Source organism: Gadus macrocephalus, chromosome 8 (genome assembly GCF_031168955.1).
Source record: "Gadus macrocephalus chromosome 8, ASM3116895v1".
In the NCBI taxonomy this organism is placed as follows: domain Eukaryota; kingdom Metazoa; phylum Chordata; class Actinopteri; order Gadiformes; family Gadidae; genus Gadus; species Gadus macrocephalus.
In genome coordinates, this window is record NC_082389.1 from 14509056 (window position 1) to 14531359 (window position 22304).

The 22304-nt window shown below is 41.5% G+C and overlaps 1 protein-coding gene and 1 long non-coding RNA gene across 2 annotated transcripts in view; both read right to left on the reverse strand.

Moving 5' to 3' along the window:
- The window catches only part of LOC132463302 (uncharacterized), a 2123-nt gene extending 1516 nt beyond the window's left edge, over positions 1 to 607 (reverse strand). Inside the window, exon 1 of the long non-coding RNA XR_009527003.1 lies at positions 145 to 607. This is a non-coding gene — a long non-coding RNA (uncharacterized LOC132463302). The remainder of the gene's footprint in view (positions 1 to 144) is intronic.
- Positions 608 to 6559: 5952 nt separating this feature from the next.
- On the reverse strand, positions 6560 to 22265 carry kiss1ra (KISS1 receptor a). Its single transcript, XM_060059337.1, has 5 exons — positions 20594 to 22265; positions 18663 to 18787; positions 9565 to 9700; positions 9164 to 9402; positions 6560 to 8948 (listed from the first exon to the last, which is right to left on the reverse strand). The coding sequence occupies exons 1-5, from the start codon at positions 20868 to 20870 to the stop codon at positions 8559 to 8561; spliced, it is 1167 nt and encodes a 388-aa protein (XP_059915320.1). The 5' UTR covers positions 20871 to 22265; the 3' UTR covers positions 6560 to 8558.
- Between the last annotated feature and the right edge of the window lie 39 nt (positions 22266 to 22304).

Sequence of the window (22304 nt, forward strand, 5' to 3'; positions counted from 1 at the left end):
ATATAAGCACAAACAGCACATATAAGTACAAGTACATACAGACTCAGACAATGATAGGCAAAATGACAAACTAATACAAACAGACAATAAACATAAACATAAACATTCAAAGTGCATAGTGCTTACTTCATGATGGCTCTCTACCTGAATTCAACCTGGTAATCAACTGAATACTCCTTGGCACAAAAGATGTCAGTCGGGTCCATACCATACTTCTTCAGTCTCCTCCGGGAGAAGATACTTTTCTTTGCTGATTTGACCACCAGGTATTTGTGTTAATGTCCACCCCCAAGGAACCTAAAGCAGCTGACCAGTCCCCCATGTTTCCATTGGTGCGAACGGGTGCAGGCTCCCCCTCCCGTACTACCGGAGCCTCCTGTAGTCCGCACTCGTCCCCTTTGTTGTCTTCTTTTCATGACGAGTCCTTCAGTAGCACGTTGCTACTGTTGCTACTCGAGTAGAACATTTAGAGAAGCTATCCCTCCTGCCAAGCGCGTTGTGCTCACGTCCACTCTCACCACGGTGTATCTTGGTTAGATTACACATGAGCACACGCTAAACGGCCTTCTCAAGAGCGACTTGCTGGCCGCTGTAATATGTCGTACTGCGCCAGGGGAACCGAAAGGCAAACCAAATCTGGACAGAACACAGGAGGAGTTGTCGTAATAACAAGAAATATTTATTCTATTCCATTTTGATGTTTTTTTCATTTATTGTTGAATAGGTGAATAATATGCAAATGTGGGGTTTGTTTGTGAATGTGTGTGTGTCTGTGTGTATTTGTGTGTTTTGTGCAGGAATCAGATTGAAATGTGTTCAATTTCAACAACCTGCATAACAGTTGGTAATAATAGTGCAAACTGCGTTTGCATAATGATAACTCCCAGTCAAAGAGAAGCCGTTGGCTGACTTCTCCTATTTGAACCAACACACAAACAAACCAAAGACCAAAGGAAGCAGCAGCAGGGCCATCAGGCAACATGGAGAGAACCTGTTGAAAAGATCCCCTTACTGAACCACTTCTAAACCATCACCATCAAAAAATAGTGAATATATATAAATATATTGTTTAAATAGTTCATGTTATGATTGGGATTTAGGATTATGAAATCAAAAAATAGCATCATTATGATTATAAATTATTCATTTGTAATTTAACTGAATGACCAAATGTTCAGAAAGTGTTTTTTTGCATGTCTTTTACAAGCAATTATCACGGTTATTATGTACAATAAGAGATGTAGTAAACAAACCTACCAAACTCCTTATTGAACCCAAACGCCAAGTGCAGAGGCAGAGCAGCCACATGGCAGCGTCCTCAGGTGGAGGGCCTGGAGCCCAGCGAGGCCCCGGTTCCAGGGGGGGTTGCTGGGGGGGCCACAGTCCTCCTGCCATCATCCAAACCCGTTGGTTGGCATTGTCTGCCATGCCCTGTTCGATGCTCCTGGTCCCATCTCTAACTGTCTCTGACTGTGCTTTAAAATGACCCAAAACCTTTCAGTCCTTTTGTTCCCTCAGTCTCGTTCTCTTCCCCAGAAGTGACGGCTGTTATGATTAGCCGTTCGAGGAGTTTTTCGGTGCTACTTTCTATTCTCGCCCCCCCCGGGCATTGGCCGTCTCAGCCGAGGTCTATGATGGTATCAGTGTGAGACCTGCTTTAACGAGATTATTTGTTGAGCGCCCACAGACTAGTTGTAGCTCACGGTGTGATAGCTTACCATGAACCGCTTGTTTGGGTAGTTACCCAAACAAGTGTGGCAGCCAAACATTCAGTTTCTCAATACCAAGGATGGACGGCCTTGCGAGAACGCCCCTGGAGATTGACTCTTATTGACTCTCTTAGAAGATCAGTTTGTCAGGTTTGCAACACAGACCACATTTCCATACTTTTGAGACTGGTGTGTTTCTGAATTTGGCAGCGACCCTAACCTCAGCTTTACTTACATTCATATTTGTTGAATAATATAATAATAATGATGTTATATTAGGCAATCATCTTTTTATTTTATTACGGTATATTGAAAAATATATTTTTCAATCAAATGTCATGCTAAATGTTTGGCTAAACAGACATCAATGAGCTACGTAATTACAGGCTTACAGTAGAATTTCCTCAAAAAGCAAATCAAGCAGATTCTGGAAGGACGGAAAACATCTTCTCAACATGCTTCATTTAAGAATGAACATGCAACTTTCATGCCATATGTTATCAGATAACTTTAAGAACAACGTTATTTCGAATAAATAAAAAAACAAATATGTCCTCTGCTGCCCTAATGCCAAACTTTATATTATTAGGTATATCGTGATGAGCAAATCGCCAAAGTCACCATCCGATGCATCCTTGGTAGGGTTGCACTAAAAATATTGGGTCCAATAAATGATCTGCCGATTTTTTTGATTGAAATTTGTATCACTATGTATTATTGTTCAATTATTGTTCCATCTTAGCCGATATATAGAGAAAATAATTCAAAGCCATTATTGTCTCCCTTGGCTTAACCACAGGGCTTAACCAGCCCTCTGCTGGGCAATCACGACGTCAAACTACTGCACCAGAGTAGAGCCAGGGCCATAGAGAAAGAGAGTTGCATCGTCTTCGTTGTTGTAGATTCCTTTGAAGCCTTTGTGTTCAGGATGTCATCACAACATGACTTGATGATTGCAAAACTATCAGTATGGATAACATCAATGTATCTTCAAGTGAAGAACAAGTAAAGGTTTCAGACATTGACACTGTTGTGAGACGCATGGCTGTTTATCAGACCTCCCTATAACAATAATGGAGATGCTATTAGAAATGACTGCATGCTTGATGACATGGAGAGGGAGAGTTTTGCTAAACCACACCCTGAACAAACTACTACAAGGCTATCATTGAAAGTGCTCTTGTTATGACCTCACGTTGTTTGTTATCACAGTTTTTTGTGATGCTCAGACTGCTCCTGTTCTCTCTCATCAACAGCTTTTGTCATCTCTTGCAGCATTGAAGCAATACATAATGACTCCATTCTGAATCCCTATGAAGGACAGCCAACCATGATATGATATCCAGACAGATTACAGAGAATAGACCAAAACATTGAAACACTATTGATGTTTGAGTTTATTAATTCTTCAATCATAGCATCAACGTGTCCATTTATTATTTGCGTACAGAGGAATAATTGATGTTCATTCCTAGAGGTACCATTTTTTGTGTAATGCAACCTGATTCATCTTCCATGACAATGAAGATGAATTTGAATATATTTTTCTGCCAACTTTAGAGCAAAGTTGTATGAGGATATATTGGTATCGAATAGGTAAAACTGAATTTACTTACCTATAAAAACTCTTTACAAATCAGAGATGTCATAGCCTACATGATAGTTTATAATGCTTGACTTCTGATTGTAGTTATTGTTAGCCAGTACATGTCAATCTGTAAGGATAACATTGTGTTTTGTTACGCTTATTATATATTAAAAGGGGAGACCATTCCTTCACCTTATGCTTGCTAAACAATAGCCTATTTCAGCATATTTTGTAGCAAAGATGCTACTTTAGTCACTGAGTCAACTCGGCCCATAGAGGGTTCAAGGGCCACTGCTGCTGTATGTTATGAAGCTGCTCCTTTGATTAATGTTAAAATGGGGTTTAGTTATTTAAATAGAGAATATAATGGATCCTCTGCACAGTTAGTTAGTCACTCACCTAGTAAGTAAAAGCTTACTAAATGCTTGCTAAGATCAATAGAGATCAATATTAGAGTATCCCTAGCCAGGTAAATTGCACACAAATAGCCATACTAACTCATCATTACATTGCTCAGCTTAGTGAATATACATATTGCTATTTTTGTGTAGAAGTATTGATTCTGGGTCTGATCACTTCATTGCTAAACAAAGTGAATACACATATTGATATTTTGGCAAAGATTAGGTATTGACTTTAGATCTGATCACTTCATTGCTAAATTTAATGAACATGCATATAAATATTTTGGTACTGGGTCTAAAAGATAAAGCATGCTAATGCCATTTCATGGGGAATTATGGGGAATTATTCCGTTCATGTTTCCCTGAAAAAGGTCAGCCATAATTATAGTACCACTTAGTCAGTGAATTATGGTTTACACTGGAAGTGAATAGACTGCCCATAAGTAGCTTTCAATATAAATGGATTTAAAATCATGTTTTCTGCACATGACTGTTGTGGGATGATTAAGAGCCTTATGAGATTCTATGGTTTGGTCTGATGAATTAATCAATTGGTACCTATTGGTAGTCAATAACCATACTGGCCTTCTAACTTGAGCTGGTAATGAAATGTATATAATCTATATTATAAGCTACGTGAACAACATGACTAAGCTTGTTGGTCAAGTAGAGCAACACAGTGTTGGTGTAGTAGATTAGGGTGCAAAACAGCAAACACGCCATCACCAGTTAAAACGTATTCACAGGGGCAGAGGATGACTGTTTCTATTTGCAATAAATGTGCAGCTAGGATTTCAAGAGGATGGAAATGTCTACTGTCTTAAACTGGGGATGCAAGAAATGGAGAAAAACACTAATCCAAAACATGATACAAATTAGTTATGTAGACTCTTTTAGTTTTTGTATTTTATATGGTCTATGTGCGTTGCATACACACTTGTGTTATGGATACTGCCAAATATTATTAAGCATGCCACAATTCTATGTGTTTTTTTTTTGGTGCATGACAGCAAGTGCAACTGTGTGTTTGTGTGTGTGTGTGTGTGTGTGTGTGTGTGTGTGTGTGTGTGTGTGTGTGTGTGTGTGTGTGTGTGTGTGTGTGTGTGCGTGCGTGCGTGCGTGCGTGCGTGCGTGCGTGCGTGTGTGTGCGTGCGTGCGTGCGTGCGTGTGTGTGTGTGTGTGCGTGTAAATACATTGAAGCTTGCAGATCTTTACAGGTTCTTGAATGAAGGAACCAGAGGTTTATAAAGAGTCTTCATTAAAGAGGTGGAGGGGACACAGAGTGCCATCCTCAACAGACATGACATACAACAACACTCCCTTATCTTGTGTCCTCAAAACCTCTGCGATCGTAACCCCTAGGATTGCAAGCACCCGGACCGGCGTCACTGCAAGAGAGAGAGAGAGCACAACCCTTTGTCAGTCTTTACATCCTGCTCTCTGATCAGGCTCTCCTCCAACAGCTCCTTCACATCACAAGGTTGTAGCTATAAGTGAAGAATTAGCTTATAGCTTGTAGCTTATAGGTGCAACAGGACCATCGTAGGCTACCTGACGTTTGTGACTTGCATCTGACTGAAGGGTCTGTTTTGTTCTTTCCCTCGTCATACCCGCAATCGCAATAACGCTTATCTGTTATTTGGGGCAAACAATAGGAGGCTCTAGTGGAGAGCTGCAGAGACAGAAATAGATATCAATGATTGTTGTTTGTTTCTGGCGATCATTGTGAGGGGAAACAGTAGACCTACACAAGAGGGACAAACTGACAAACAGAAAAACACAAACAAAAACAATGACTAAATGTTAAAGGGTGGTTATCTGCGTGTAAAAGCAGCTTTTGTATGCCTTCAATTTTTCATTGCTTTTGTGCTTTGATTGAGGCGATTTGTTTTCATTTCAAATTTCTTTCATTTGTAAAGAGCCATTTGATGAATCTCATGAAAATCTACAGTTTCTCCAACGGGTTGAGGAGAACACTGCATCGACAAGGTTGAGTTTGTTGGTTAAATCTAGAACGCATGCACACCGAATCATCATACACCTCAGATGGGCTGGACTCAAGAACATCTAAGGGGGTGTGCAATGTGCATGCTTTCGTTTCTGTTTGATTTAATATTGTGTTGACTGAAAAATACATGTGCCAGTGGGGAGCCATTTGAAGACGGCTTTTATATGTTTTGGGTTACCTAGGATAAGCAATTTCAGTATCTAAAGAATAAGAGAAGAAGGGAGGATTTTCCCTATTATCTTTGGGACATGTTATTGGATTCTTTATACATCACCTTTATTGTAACCACTCTGGGCTGTCCCTTTATTGGAAAAGATTATACATATTGTATTTGACCTTTGTTTAAATTGCTAAATTATCCTGCTTACACCATGTTCATTCCATCTCAAAATGATCACTTTTGATACGCACAATTTGTCGGGCTCCTAGAAATACAAACAATCCTACTGGGGAAAACATCAGACAAATGCCTGAAATGCAATCAGTTAACATGAGATTCATATGGAATGCATACGTTACCTTATATCTCTAGTAAATAGAGAAGATCTTATAGAACAGATGCCTAATCTTAGTTCCATCCAATTCCCACTCAATCACAGAGTTATTCACAGATTCTTTTTTTTATATTTTCCACAATCAGCAACTGAAATCGTTAATTTCACATGTGTCTTTGAATTAAGAGAAAACCTTTTAAAAATATCCTTTAGTTATTTGAATTTCATTACATTTTCAGTTATATTTATGGATGGGTATTCTGGTTATTAGTATTCATTGGTAGCGGGACTACCTACTCAAAGTATTAGGACTAAATAATCAGTAAATTAATCAGACACACTTTGTGAAAAAAACGTATATGGGAAAATGAATAAACTTTATTTGCATGTTGTCGTTACACGTCATAGCATCACACTTTCGTTGTGGAGGTATATGATAAAAAAGGTTTGTCACAAAGAGGTATTTTAAGCTTTAATTTTAAGTCCCAATGAATGAGACAGCTATCAACACACACATTTACATATTAACTAGAAATGTCAAGTAACAAAGACAAATACATAACTAGAATAACATGCTAGCCACATTTTCACAATAGTCCCATCACGATCATGTCCGGAATGCACTTAGAAACATTTCAAGTCAATCCAAATGACTAAGTCTAATAGCAAGGTGTTGTTTTTTTGATGAAAATTATTCAAATGAAATAACAACCTTCAGTTAGCTTGGGGCTTGGAAACCCTGAGGGATGTCATTTAACATTCATCGTTTGTAAGCTTTTGTCTACAGTTTCAACAGACAATTATTTTATAATTTATCTTTTTAGGAAATACTTGAAAAATGTGCAGGAAAAACGTTCTCATTAAAGAACACCAAAATGTTCTAATTAAAGAGAGTAGAACTGTACTGGGTGGATGCACCTAGTCTGGAGGATTCTGAGTGTCCTTGGGTTCTATACCGGGGGTTCCTCTAACCTGAAGCCCCATATGAATGGTTTGTTACACAGAACCATCTAAGAGAAGGCCCTTTCAAACAATAATTGGCAGGTGATTGGATAAACCATCTGTCTATCAAAGCCTGTCACATATCACCTTGTTCCTCATAGGACACTGATTGGTCAGAAGAACTGCGGTGTTGTGTTCAACATAGCGAAGACCGAAATAACAAATAAGGTGACAAACTGAATAGCAAAGAAAACTGCAACCCATCACCCATATCAGCCATATCAGCCCCCCGACACTCACACACACACACACACACACACACACACACACACACACACACACACACACACACACACACACACACACACACACACACACACACACACACACACACACACACACACACACACACACACACACACACACACACACGCACACACACACACACACACACACACACAGTTGAACTTGCTGTCATACACCAACTGCATTCCATTTATAATTGGGAATGGACAAAAACATTGTGATGAAAATCAAAGATTAGAGTTGAAGCTCTAGAAAACAGGAATGCTATATAATCATTGTGAAGCTCTATCTGGCATCACAAACAGCTCCAACAAACAGTAGTGGCTAAGTTCAGGACATCAAACACACATTGATACTGACAATTAGACAGAATTCAACTTTTCTTTTTTATTTGTGTGTGAGTTTCTTCCTTTCCAATGAAGAAATAGCAGTGCTACTCATTACCCAGTCTCCACACAGCAGAAATATTACAAATGGGAAGCTTGTGCACTGAAGGCAGTTATAGTAATAGCTGTGTGTCTTACATTCATTGTAGCCCGGTGAGTATCACAGGAATTAATCTGAAACGTCCATCAAGCTGCCTATCAAATATGAGTCTAATTGGCCACTGCTCTAGGTGGATTAGCAGGGATTTCCTGTGGGCACACAATGTCGGTTTGTTTTGCCTTATCAGACGTCTATGGCTGCTTCTGTTGCCCGTGATCCTTTGTGATCCCAAAGTCTATATGTGTGTGCCATTACACTTTTTCTTCGTCGATTCACTTTGTCCTGTATTTGGCCAATAGACCAAATACAAATGTGTGTGAGAAATGTCAATCAGAAAAGCACTTGACATTCTTTTATCCAGCATTAGACCATGACTTTTCATACGGTAGGACTACAGTTGTGGTCAGGACCAACATCCACTATCAAATAAGACCAGTCTAATGTTCACAGAGCAGACAAAACGAGATCCATGAATGAGGTCAGGATATGCGGTTCAAAAGCCGCAAAAGTCTCTTTTAACCAAAGTTAGCCTCCTATTAGTAAGTCTCCGAGGCCTTAAGGATACCGGAATATGAAGGCAGTACTAATGTTCTCAATAATTATCGGTTTCCAGCAATCCGTTCATTCAATCCCGCTCACGACATTGTTATTGTTCCCTTCTTCCGCGGCCACAAATTTGATCTCTGCGTTGGCGGTCCGGGACACCGTGCTGTTGTCTCTGATCCTGTGCTTGAAGAGGAAGGGGAAGGTCTTCCTGAAGGACTTCTGAAAGCTGGCCCCCATGAAGCCGTAGATGATGGGGTTGACAGAGGAGTTGGCGTAGGACATGCAGTTGGCCCACGTCTTGATCTTGTAGGTGGCGTAGTTGGGCTGGTACTGGGGATAGAAGGACTGAAAGAGGACAAAGAACTGGATGGGACCCCAGCACACGGTGAACAGAAGGACGATCACCACCACCATCCTGGACACCTTGCTCCGTATGCTGATGGTTCTCTCCGACAGCAGGTTGACCTGGGGAGGATCAGAGAGATCAGGGGCAAAGAGCAGTGGACCGAACGAGAGAAGAGGAAAAGGGTTAGTTCTTCTGCCTTGCAGAGGAACTCCACAACTGTGTCTACCAAATTGATTTTCAGTTTGGAGGATATATCTCAACCGTATCTGCATCTGCACAGCTACCGCTGGGCATCGTCAAGCTGCATTTAGGGTTGAGTTGAGGTTTTCCACACCTGGTAGTTGTTGTCTACTGGCTCCACGGTGGGCCGCCCTACCCTCTTCACCATCAGCGTGTAGCAGAAGGAGATGGTGAGGACGGGGAGCAGGTAGGCGGCTATGAACTGGTAGAGGATGTAGGCCCTCTCGTGCGTCTTGCTGGGGAACCTGTCTACGCAGTACTGCCTGGGGCCATACCAGTAGCCCTCCTCGATGTGTTGGTACAGGAAGATGGGAATGGAAAGAATGAAGGAACCTACGATGGGAGAGGGTTCAAGAGACAGATTGATATGTAAACAAAGGTTGACTTATTCTTTCAGGGACTGTTCTATAATTCACTTGTTACTTCTTATAAAGCTTCTCCCATTGCTGTCAGTATATAACTGAATAGTACGCCCAGAGGACAGCGTGAACCCACCGATCCAAATGCAGACACTGACGATCATGGCCACCCTTGGCGTGCGGTGACGTAGCGACTTGAGCGGGTACACAGTGACGTAGCAGCGGTCGCCGCTCATGGCTGTCAGGGTGATGCATGTGGCCTGCACCGTCACCTGGGTGGGAGGAGTTGTAGACACAGTTCTCATTTAATAGTGCATCCATCTGTTTTGACATTAATATTCAATTAACACACATGAATGCACATGAGCACCTCCCTATGTTGGATTTTATATTAGTGAAGCAAGCGGTGGATGAGAATAATCCATCATACAGGCCACCCCTACAGGCCATTTATGGAATCAACAATTAACATATAAATCAATAATTGTAACATTATAATGGTCTTTGCGCATAGAAACTAGCAACAGGCTACAACACAGCATTGTGTTTTCTTCAACACTCAAATCCTAAAGGATGTCACACCTACCTTTTCTTCATGGAAATACATCCTATTAAAGCTATGATCGACACCATTTTGCGTTTACAAAATTGCTGTAAATTATGATGGTGAGTCCGATACAAAAATGGAGATCAAACTACTGTTACTTAACGCAACTACGGGCCCAGTTGCCTTTACTCAATCTGAATAAAAACTCAAAAGCCTCCCATCTGAATCACAACCCGTCCCCTTTTGCTCACATACACTGCACTCGTTATCCACTGTGTTCCCAGCCCTGTATTGAAGGCGCAAAGAAGAGGAAGGAGATACAAAAATAGATGATTCATTAAGAAAAAGGAAACGGTAGCGTTTGATTGGCACTCAGAGAGAGTGGGCTCTATCTCAATTCACCGCACCATGTGCCTGGGAGTTTACTAACGAGTTCTACACTCTGTAATGTATGCATGTGAGGGTGTTAGTAAGGTATTAGAGTCCCAGTGCTGGTATTGACAACATCTGCATAGTCAAATCAAGTGCTATATTCATTAGCTGTATGGAGCTATACATCCTCCACTCTTATAAATGAACACCTCAAAATGAATGCTTCTTTTCCCACTTCTAGGACCTCCAAGTATGAGAATGACGAGGTCTCTGTTTATTTCTAAGCTGCCCTCCATAAGACCCTGGGTCTGTTGGATTCATCTTAACCCGTCTTCCCCCCCGGGTCTGTCTCACTCCTCTCTCTCTCCAAGTTCTGAGGGTGGCACTCAAGGCCTTCAAAGCTCCAGAGCATAATTAATACCCATGTTGTGATATACCGGGAGAGCAAGACATATAGAAAGATATATATATAGATATATATATATATATTTATAGAAAGAGTGAGAGAGATAAAGGGATTATATTCAGAGCAGGGAGAATAGATGTGATGATACAGGGAGGGAGTAATCGAGTTCCCGCAGCTCCCATCAGTCACCAGTTCATGCTCTGTTTAAAGTATGCCGTGAAGGGGGGCCCTGCTCTCACTGCAATTTATATGGTAATTAGATCACTAATGTTTTGATGACCCCCTACCCCTTTTAGGACAATTCGACATTTTTCGTTTAATGCAATATTGTGGGGGGGGTGGGGGAATGGGGTAGTGCACTCTCGTGGAAATAGGCATAACTTTTCATTTTGCTTCTCAACATCATGCTATTGATATGAACACTGTCAGTGTATACCCTGATCTTGATATTTGTACTGTCTATGCAACCATTGAAATCTGCTTTCATGTTCACAAGATAAAGTCGCTTTAGAATTGGCATTATAACGAAAGTAATTCATAATCAACCCATAGATTTCTCTATGGGTTGTATATAGTTTTGGTTTAGAGACTTATTTTTATAACTGTGCTGGGGAGTCCACTGTCTTCACAGAACTTTTACCTGACGAGTGCTGCTATTTTAATCCTCCCCAGACGTCTGGCCGAGCTGGAGGAATTGCGACTGTTTTTAAGAGTGACTTAAAATGCAAACAGATATTGCTGCCATCCACCACCAGCTTTGAACTAAGTCTGTTTGAGCTGGGACATTCTCACACAGTGTTGTGTGCGGTGGTTTATCAGCCTCCCAAATATAACAGAGACTTTCTAACAGATTTGTATATGTTTTTGGCGGATATTATGCCTAAATATGACCGGGTTATTATTGTTGGAGATTGTAATATTCACGTGTGTTGCCCTGAGAACCGATTGGCACGAGAATTTTTAATCATCGACACGTTTTATCTTGTGCAGTCTGTAATTGGGCCTACACATGAACACACTTGATCTTGTTTTATCTAATGGTTTGCCTGTTGTTAATCTGGAGATCTGTGACGCTTTTTTCTCTGACCATTTGCCTGTGCTGTTTGAAGCTACTGTTTGCTGTCAAACAGTTAAACCTCGCACTGCCGCTCGCCGATGTCAGGTTATTAACCCTTCCACTGCTGCTCGCTTTACTAGTGCTTTCAGTCAAAACTGTGTCTACCCTGCATTTGTGTATAAGGATACTGAGGCTCTGAACTCATGGTTTCTCGACACCTGTCAAACTGCCATAGACTTTGCGGCTCCATTAAAGGCTAGACAGCATTAAAACCAAGTCAGAGGTGGAGCCCTGGCTGAATGAAACAACCCGTGTTGCCAGACAGGAATGTTGAAGAGTTGCGAGAAAATGGAAAAAGGACAAATTACAAGTGTCCTTTCAAATGTTGAGGGAATGCTGGCGTCATAACCAATCCTTTGTGAAAGAGGCTAAAAGAAAATATTTTTCTGATATTGTCCTGTTAAACTCTCACAAGCCTCGTGTATTGTTTAAAGTAATCAACTCTGCTTTAAATGCACCACAGACAGTTGGAATGGAAGCCTCCCCGGCTGCGAGTGAAAACTTTCTTCACTTCTTTATTGATAAAGTCACATCTGCCAGACAACCTATTTCGCCACCTGCCATTGACCCTTCAGTGTCTGTCCCCTGCTCAGCTGTTTTTGACTCATTTGAGCCTGTGACCCTATCCTTTTTGCAGGATATTGTTGTTCATCTGAAGCCCCCAGGCTCTCCGGGGGATGATGTCCCTCCCCGACTTCTTAAGGAGGTTTTTCAGACTGTTGGACCATCATTTACTGCAGTGATAGCAGTCTGACCTCTGGAGTGGTTCCTGTCAACTTTAAACATGCCGTTGTGCATCCGTTGTTAAAAAAACCTGGGCTGGATTCTACCGTTTTGGAAAACTTCAGGCCTTTATCCAAATTGCCCTTTCTTTCTAAAATCTTAGAAAGATTGTGTATTCCCAGCTAATGGACTTTTTAAATGAACAAAATATTATTGAGATTTTCCAATGCGGTTTTAAAACATTGCACAGCACAGAATCAGCGCTTTTATTTTTATTTAGCTACTGACTCCAAGGACGGATTAACATGACCACCACCTGGACACAAACCAGCCATGGACCCCTACCAACACGCAAATACACGCACTAGCACACCGAATTTGGTCGCATATAACTAATGCAATCCACAATCACACACATTATAATGCAGCGCGCAGCCGAGAGAGAGAGAGAGCGTGAGCGGGAGAGATGAGTGTGGGGGAGATGCATAATGAATGAAAAATAATTAAAACACTGAATATCAGAAGCCAGGATATGCCACAAGTTGGAGGGAGAGAGAGAGAGAGGAGAGAGACGAGAGAGAGAGAGAGAGAGAGAGAGAGAGAGAGAGAGAGAGAGAGAGAGAGAGAGAGAGAGAGAGAGAGAGAGAGAGAGAGAGAGAGAAGAGAGAGAGAGAGAGAGAGGAGAGAGAGAGAGAGAGAGAGAGAGAGAGAGAGAGATTATCTAACCCTGCGGCTGCGGGCATGCATATTGCAAGCCGCTCGTCTTAACGGCAGAACATGGAATCTGTCAGGTTAATATCATGAGTTTAAAAGCACCTTCTGACTTCCTCTAATGAATTAATGAGTCAAAATGTTGAGATGGACGGTATTTGTTGAACCAGGGCAGTATCTTTAGTGTCTTTTTCTTTCCTTCTTTTACGCTATGCCGACTCGCTTAGCACACGTTTTTCACTGTGAATTTTCCGTTGACCAAGCACTACGAGATTAACGTTCCGTCATGTATTTATTTTTGCAAATCAAAAACATTCTAATCCTTTAATGACCAAAGAATGAATTTTGAATAAAAAATAAATTAAAAAATAATATGTATATCAAGGGCCCCCCCATTGGCCAGGGGTTAGGGTTAACCCTGCCCACTTGCCCATGCGGAAATCCGTCATTGACTGACTCTGGTCACTGTGTTGTCCTTGTACTTCTTGATTTGACTGACTCTGGTCACTGTGTTGTCCTTGTACTTCTTGATTTGACTGCTGCTTTTGACACAGTGGACCATGAAATCCTGGTTGCTCGTTTGGAGCAGTGGGTGGGCATCAGTGGCACAGCTCTTGAATGGTTCAGGTCCTACCTTCTGTGACCCCCCCTGGTTGATCTCGGTTCTTAGCACAGTACCACAAGCCAATTACGACCAATCTGGGGGTAAAAGTGGACTCAGACCTTAAATTTGACAGCCAGATTAAAGCTGTGGTAAAGTCTAGCTTTTTCCAGTTGAGGCAGCTGGCAAAAATTAAACCAGTCCTTCGGAGACAGCACTTTGAAATAGTGATCCACGCCTTTGTGACCACCCGGCTGGATTACGGCAATGCACTTTATATGGGGGTTAGCGGGTCCTCCATTGCTCGTCTGCAACTGGTAAAAAAATGCTGCTGCCCGTCTTTTTACTAGCACAAGAAAGTATGAGCACATTTCACTTATTGCCTGTGGATTTTAGAATTCATTTTAAAATTGTCTTATTTGTTTTTAAGGCCTTGAATGCCTTGCCCCACCTCACCTATCCGAGCTGCCCCCACCCCTACATTCCAGCCGCTCTCTCAGGTCAGCTGACCAGCTGCTCCTGACAGAGCCCAGAGCCAGGGTAAAACTCAGAGGTGACGGAGGTGTTTCCGTTGCAGCTCCAAAACTGTGGAATAATTTGCCACTGCACATCAGATAAGCCCCTTCACTGTCTCTTTTTAAGCCCCATCATAAAACTCACCTCTTTTCTCTGGCTTTTAACTCCAGGCAAGCGTGTTGATGTTATGTAGATGAGTTGATGTTATGTAGATGTGTTATGTGGGCAGTGTATTTTTATTATCTTTATATATTTCTTATCTTGTTGTACAGCACTTTGGGAACCCCTGTGTTTGTTTAAATTGTGCTATATGAATAAAGTGGATTGGATTGGATTGGATAATATAATATAATATAATTTCAGGAAATACAACCTAATTATTATTTTTTGGTCATATATATTTGTGTAATGCACACAAATGAAAGTAATATAAATGTAGCATACATTTTTGTCTTGAATTTAACCGTTGACATATATATCATTAAAGAATGATATATATGTTTTCTTTTCAGGTATGTGCCATATACAAAGCTTACATTTAAAATGGAAAGAAGAACGTAAGCGTCTCCTCTTCCATAATGTTTGACTGCTCTTCTTCTCTTTTCAGGCGGAGGTGCTTCATGGCTGACAGCAACAGGTATCCCCATTTAGAGAGAGAGAGAGAGAGAGAGAGAGAGAGAGAGAGAGAGAGAGAGAGAGAGAGAGGAGAGAGAGAGAGAGAGAGAGAGGAGAGAGAGAGAGAGAGAGAGAGAGAGAGAGAGAGAGAGAGGAGAGAGAGAGAGAGAGGAGAGGAGAGAGAGAGAGAGAGAGAGAGAGAGAGAGAGAGAGAGAGAGAGACATGCAGGATGGATGGGCAGCCAGGATACACTCTGTTGCGCATTAGACACGAGTGCTTCTGTGGCACTAATCTGTTTATTTTTCCACATGAATTCACCATGAGCCAGGTACCTGGGACTCAATGGATGGAATGGGATCCAGCCCATCACTGAACGTGGGCTGTAATCCTTTTTTGTAAAAGAAAAATATATCTCTGGGTATTGAAAGTGAAATATTATTTTCTTTTATTATATACAATAAAGTGCAAGCCGACTATAGTTAAATATAGATTAATAGAAAAATGATTGGCTGTTGATTGCTAGTAAAGTGAAAGTATATCAATGAGATATTATGGGTAAGATTCAAGATTAAATTGAGTGTAATCTTTTAGAAATTGCTAAATATCTGTTGACTTTGCAACTGCCTCTATTAAGAGATCATTTCGACCTTTGACTGCTCTTTGTTTCTTTATGAAAAATCATGGTGTCTCTTCCTTGTTTGGTTCAGGTATTCCACCTTGACTGTAACGTGCATGCGTGCACATGGCGCTATCTTAGCTCTACCCATGTCTCCTCAAAAGGCAGGTGAATGCAACACATCGATGGAAAAGGGCTGAGAGGGAGTGGGCCTACATTTGGGGTTGTTTATATTCTAAAAAATGAAATTGTCTGTTATCTTCTTAATCATCTGGTCTCTCTGTTTGCATCTCGTAATCATATCTTCACAGCAGCTGAGAAAAATCTAGTCATGCTTTTTGCATATACCTTATCCATTTTCGGGCATTTCCACACGGGTACAGCAAAGCTTTTACTGTAGACAGATTGTAGAATCAAAGTGTTTCATCGTGCATCAACAGGCTGACATTCGGGTTGACGTCAATGCGCTGAGATTTTTTTATCAGAAGAAGCCAATGCACCCTTACAGTCCGCTGTCTTGTAAAATTGCATTATAAATAAGAACAGACTAATCTAAAAAATGTAAACAGTTGAAAAAGGACGGATAGTTCTTGCTTATGAATGACACAGAGTCAAATGCTTCATCCAATGCCTTGTGTATGTGTGAGGTTGTTGAGATAAGGTTGCAGTAGTACTGCATTTTTGTTGATATATAGCGAGAGAGTGTTAAGGTCCATGATGTCCATGATGACCAGAGGATCATCAAGGACAGCAGACTCTCCTGCACCTGCTGTGATGGGCTACTATGTTTGTCTCATCATATTCTGTCTGATCAAATATTCAGTTCCTTTAGAGGGTTAAGTCTGCAGTGTGTATAACTAATTGGCATCTAATGGAATGAACTTGGCAGAAATTATATATAATAGTATTAATATTCATAGGTATGGACATTATATATGTGGGAGTTGCGAACACACTTGGAAAAATCATCTAAAGGCTTCTTATCTCTTTTTACACTTTGTTTTAAGGAAACAGCTAATTTTGGTTCCGTTCAAATCAAAATCAATTAGTTGCCTTTTGCTCTCTTAATCTAATAATAAACTGATCAATAGAGCAGTACAAAGCCACATGTGAAAAGTGGGAGGTCTTACAACATGGTTGTACGATTTTTTACAACATGGTTGAAAGAGGACCACCTTTTCACATTTCGTGGCACCCAAGGAGGGGAAAGAAGCAATGGAAGATTTTTAGATGGTGACACAAGCTGACGCAGTAAAAAAGATAGCCGAATGATGGGTCTAAATAATAAATAAATTATAAAAACCCTGAAAGAACAAGATTTATATAGTCCAAAGAGTAGTTATCTTAAGAAAACGAAATGCAATTATAGTCAGTGTTCAAAAAGAAAGCCTACCCCTTGAAGTGAAAATGTGTGTGTGTCTGCCGTTTCTCTTGTCTGGATGGCAGACCTACCTCAAAGGCTCATTCCCTTTTTAGAATGAAGTTCATTAAGTCCTTCTGGCTATTCTTTGTTTAAACAGCACTTAATGCATTACTTGTTATCGTCTTCACTGTTTCAACCCCCCCCCTCCCTCCCCCAACCATCTTCATTTTGAACCTACCTCTCGTCTTCAATTTAATAGATCTCCCCGGGAAGATAATAAGCAATAAGCTTCAAAGAAGTCAATCTTTAGTTCTTATCAAAATTACAGGAAACATTTTGGAACACAGATGTTCTTGGACTCTTGCACCATTTTGACTAGTTATGAATTATATTTGAGTTCAAACAAACTTTGCAGCTATTTCTGCTTATTTTCATGCATCTGTGTAATATGGGTCAATTAATAAGATTTGTAAATATTGGAAAGGCGGCAAAAACTATTTCTCTTTGGATACCTTAAACCCCTTTAATACTTTGATTCTAAATAGTGGACTTCATTTTGTATTAGATTTAGTATGTGTTTAAGTTCTACATGAGGAAGCCTCAACCAATAACACAGAGGTGCAACTGCCACTTGGCACAGGTGCAGCTTGTTAAACTAATTGCAGGGGTTCTAATTTTTGTACAACCAAATGATTTACAACCAAAGAGATAAGCGATAAAAGACAGTCCCACATGGACAAGTGCCTTTAATTATCACAAAGTCACTTTGAATTAGGGATGGGTCGGTCGCGAACGATTCATTCACAACGAACGAATCCCGAAGGTGAACGACGAGAACTGATTCCCAAAACAAGAACACTGATTCTTTGATTATTATTTTTTTTTTTACATAAAACATAAACATGGTCACGAAAATAAAATATACAAACGAACAGAGCTCCATCTCCCCGCAACCTTATATTGATTGAGTCTAAAATGTCTCAAGATTCAGCCAATGAGAGTACTACAGCAGGTAGCAATCGCGTTGCCATGGCACATTGGTAAACAAATGAAAGGCACCGCCACACAAGTTAACTAACGATCACTGTAGGCTTCAATATCATGCAAGCACTTCATACGTTTCCTTTTTATTTGTTCTACAACACAATTGAATGCTTTCATAAAGTATTGGTTTAACTACCATGGAAATGGTCGAACTGCGTCGTATATGAAAATGCTACAGAAATTTGCTTTTTTTGTTTTCCGAGCGCACCGTTACTGGAAACTTTTTTTCGTGTCTGTTTTCTGTTTCACCGTGCGGTGCGGTTCGGTGCGGCCTGGCACAGCCCAATTACGGCTGGCGTTTCGATACTTATAAGCATTGTCAAATGACGTAATCTGATTTAACGAACGAATCAAACGAACAAATCAAACTAACGAATCATTATAGTGAACGGAACTGAAAAAACGGATTCCCGGAAAAGAATCATTTTGCCCATCCCAACTTTGTATAGTGTGAGCAGCAAGGTCAAATGTGAGAAGTATTTCCATAATTAGGGGTAAAACACCTGCTGAAAAGAGGCACCACACATTTGTGTTTGAAATTGCCCAGGATGAATCGTGTATCAAATAACAGGAAATGAGTTCGAACAAAGTCAAGCTCTCACCTGCTGAAGAAAGGCGACAAATTTGCACATGAAGTCGCCAAAGATCCAACCAGGGAGGGGGTAGAGCGTGGCAGTGAAGGGCACACAGCACACCAGGAAGGTGATGTCTGTGGCAGCAAGGTTTGCTGTAGATTAAGAAAGACAAATATTAAGGGTTTGTCACAAACACACTCCTGCTTCCAGTCATCCATCTATCCTCAAGGCTTGACCCCTAACTTTAAACAGAACATTACTGTGGCATCGACTGACCATTTAGATAAACATTTCAATCAAGATGTTTGTATATGTTATCCGCTGAGTGACAGTTGATGTAATTTGATGTGTGTTCCGGGATATCATCATTCAATTCTTATAAAGTGTTGATTTATGTGTGGACACATGTGTCTACCATGTCTCCAGTTTAAACTCAAAATAAATATTCCAGCTTCAAGGCAACCACCTGGCAGAGTCTTTTATCAGTGTAATGTGTGATTAATAAGATTTCTGGTGAATCACATTGGAGCAATGTGATTAAGTGTTCACAATAAGCCAAGCTTGCCTAAAGTGCTAAAGTGAGGATGTTTTGTTTGTGTCAGAGAACTGCTTCATCAAATGATTAACGGTTGTTTTTCAGATGTTTCAGAGCATCTTATTGGCTGAAGGCAGGAAATCATTATTCGTTGTACAATATCTACATCTTTATAGATAACCATTTCTTCTCCACCTGATTATGAACAGCTGTGCATAGTTTATCCCAGCAGGAAGCAGAGATTGAATGGGCCCTACCAATCTGATATTGCAATGTGATTTACACTATTAAAAACAGGAAATTAACGGTTTAAATTCCAAGCAGGAAAAATGACAAACTACATTGACTTAAGGCTGAACATGTTCATGGTCAAGGTTATTTGTGGATATGTATATGAAGCGATGATTCTGAGTATTAAACAGTCTTGAGTGTATAGGTGAGTGTAATACGGAAGTGCCTTGGCATATAACATTATTCCAAGTAGAAATTCACATCATGTACACTGTGATGTGATGTGAATGCAACATGCATCGACGCACACTCACACATTTCCACACACACGCACACACATGCAAAAATTGCAACGTTGACGCCACCTTGTTGAATTAACCTTCACAATCAATCCCTCCGTTTCAATTGGAATTCTGGGGAGGTGGCAGATATGGTTGGAAAGCTATCAGAACCCATTTAGAAAATCAATCACGTTCGGCAAACGTCAGTATGCCCTGAATACCAGGTATGGGCCGGGAAACTTCCACTGGGACCGGACTTGATTGTCAGGACATCAATCTTTGTAACTTGACAACCTTTCTCACATGTTCATTTTCTTCATTTGATAGGTTCACAGGTTAATAGGTTAATAGGAGTCACTCATAATGATTTGTTCCCAGTAGGGTGTTCTTGTTATCGTCCCTCAGCATCTGAAACACCTGCAGTAAAAGACTGCATGAAAAAACTAATAATATTCTACAGGGACTGTTTAGTATGATTTGGTTATTTCTTGTTATCAGACCACTCTAATCCTGCATCATGCAGATTAATACATAGAAGCCTCTAGCAGCAAATATTATATCCTATATCAAAATAAAATGAAAAAGAGAAAAATATTAACATCCTACCTACACCTACCTACTTAAATATACTGATATATATATATATATATATATATATATATATATATATATATATATATATATATATATATATATATATATATATATATATACATATTCAGATATTAAGTTCTCAGCAAAAAAGCAGAAGCAACCCGTCTACTCTGCCAATTGAACTTAATACCCAAATATTTCCTTTTTATTCAAATCGCAAAAAGTAAAACTCGTGCTCTTTCTGGTCGAACAACCAAACGACTCTGCCCGGGATATTTACATCACGAGCAGTGGCCAGTCGCCCTGCCTCCACTCACCGATGTAGAAGTTGGTGGCGGTCCTCATCTGCCGGTGTTTGGAAATGACGTAGATGACCAGAGAGTTCCCCACCAGGCCCACCAGCATGATCAGGGAGAAGAACAGGGGCACCAGCCAGGCGTCCGTGAGGAAGGGGTGCTGCTCCCCATCCTCCTGGCCCCCGACACCCCCCCTTCCCTCCCTGCCCAGGGAAGAGTTCCAACGGGAGCGGTTGTCCCACGACGGACCCCCGGTGGAGTTCCACAGCTCCTCGGAGGAGGAGGTGGAGGCGAACATTGCGGATGCAGAATAGAGTGGATTCTTAATCCCGGTGGTAGTAATAGGATGAGGGTAAGGGGGAGGAGAGGGGAGTCTTGCCTCTCTCTTTTACGTCAGGGGACGGCAGAGCGAGACAGGTGCACAGGAAAGTGGCCTCGCAGAATGAATAATGAGGCAATCGACTGAGAAGATATGATGACAAGAGACTGGAATAATCGGAGGTTTACACAATGGTAGAGATATGGCAAGCACAGAGAGAGAGAAAGGGAGATCAGAGACAGAGAGAGAGCGGGGAGATGGATGGAGGAGAGCAAGGGGGTGATTTAGCAGAGCGGGGTGGGAGGGGTGCCACTTGACTCAATCTGAACTAACAGAAACTGACGATCAATGGAGCGGAATCAAAGGAATGTTGGCGAAGCAGGATGTGAATGAAGTGTGTGAGTGAGTGGGGGCGGAGGAAGACAACAAGCTATGAGAGCAGCAGGGACAAAAGGCAAGAGCAGCCTCTGCTCAGCCCCCCAGCTGCTTTCCCCCCCTCTAACCAACCCGAGGTGGAGCTATTAACCGTGTCACTGCTGCTTCCATCAGGTGGCAAGTCGGGGGTCTCCTTGCCTCTCCGCCCAAGAACCATGCGTCAACAAAGTGAAGTGTGTCCAGCAGCGACACGTGGACGAGAGGCCACCCTCCCCATGTCACTGCCAAACAGGCCGGCTCTTGCGCTCACATAGTTCTCTGTGTGTTACCTGACGACCGAGCGAGCAGCACTGGAGACGTGTTACCCAGAGCGGTCGGCAGACCGGTGAATGGAGTTCTCGCAGGGCAGGTTGAGGGGCTTTCCAGCCAAGACAAAAACAAACCAGACTTTGTCAACATTGGTGTCTTGGCTTTCGTTTGCTTTTCTCTTCTTCTCTTTTCTTTGGTACTTTCTAGTACCTTTTCTTGGTTGCACAATCAGGAGTCCGACAGCATTTGAGCGTGTCCGGTGGGTTAGAGTTATAATCAGTCGCTTCTCTTCCTTCCCTCAGCCATTTCCTCCCCGCAGAGTGGATAATTCCAGACCTTTAACAAGGAACTCACAGTGGTTCTCTCTGCAGTGGATCCGCTGTTGGAATGCTCTGGATTCATCCTGTCTCCAGCGTCATTTGTCTCTGTCGCCTCCCAGCAGTGCTGACCTGTATCGGTTCGGTTCCCTGGCTGTTTCTCAAATTGTCAACGAACTGAGCTTAGAGCGAGGGAGATGTCAATGGTATTATAGCCGACGCAAGGACACTCACTCTCATGCTCTCTCACGCGCGCGCACTCTCATGCTCTCTCTCTCTCTCTCTCTCACTCTCTCTCGCTCTCTTTTTCGCTCTCACTCTCTCTCTCAAACACATAACGGACAGAAGGTAAACTGATTTGATCGCCACTGCATTGATCTTCAATACAAAGCTTATGTCAAGGTCTCCTAGC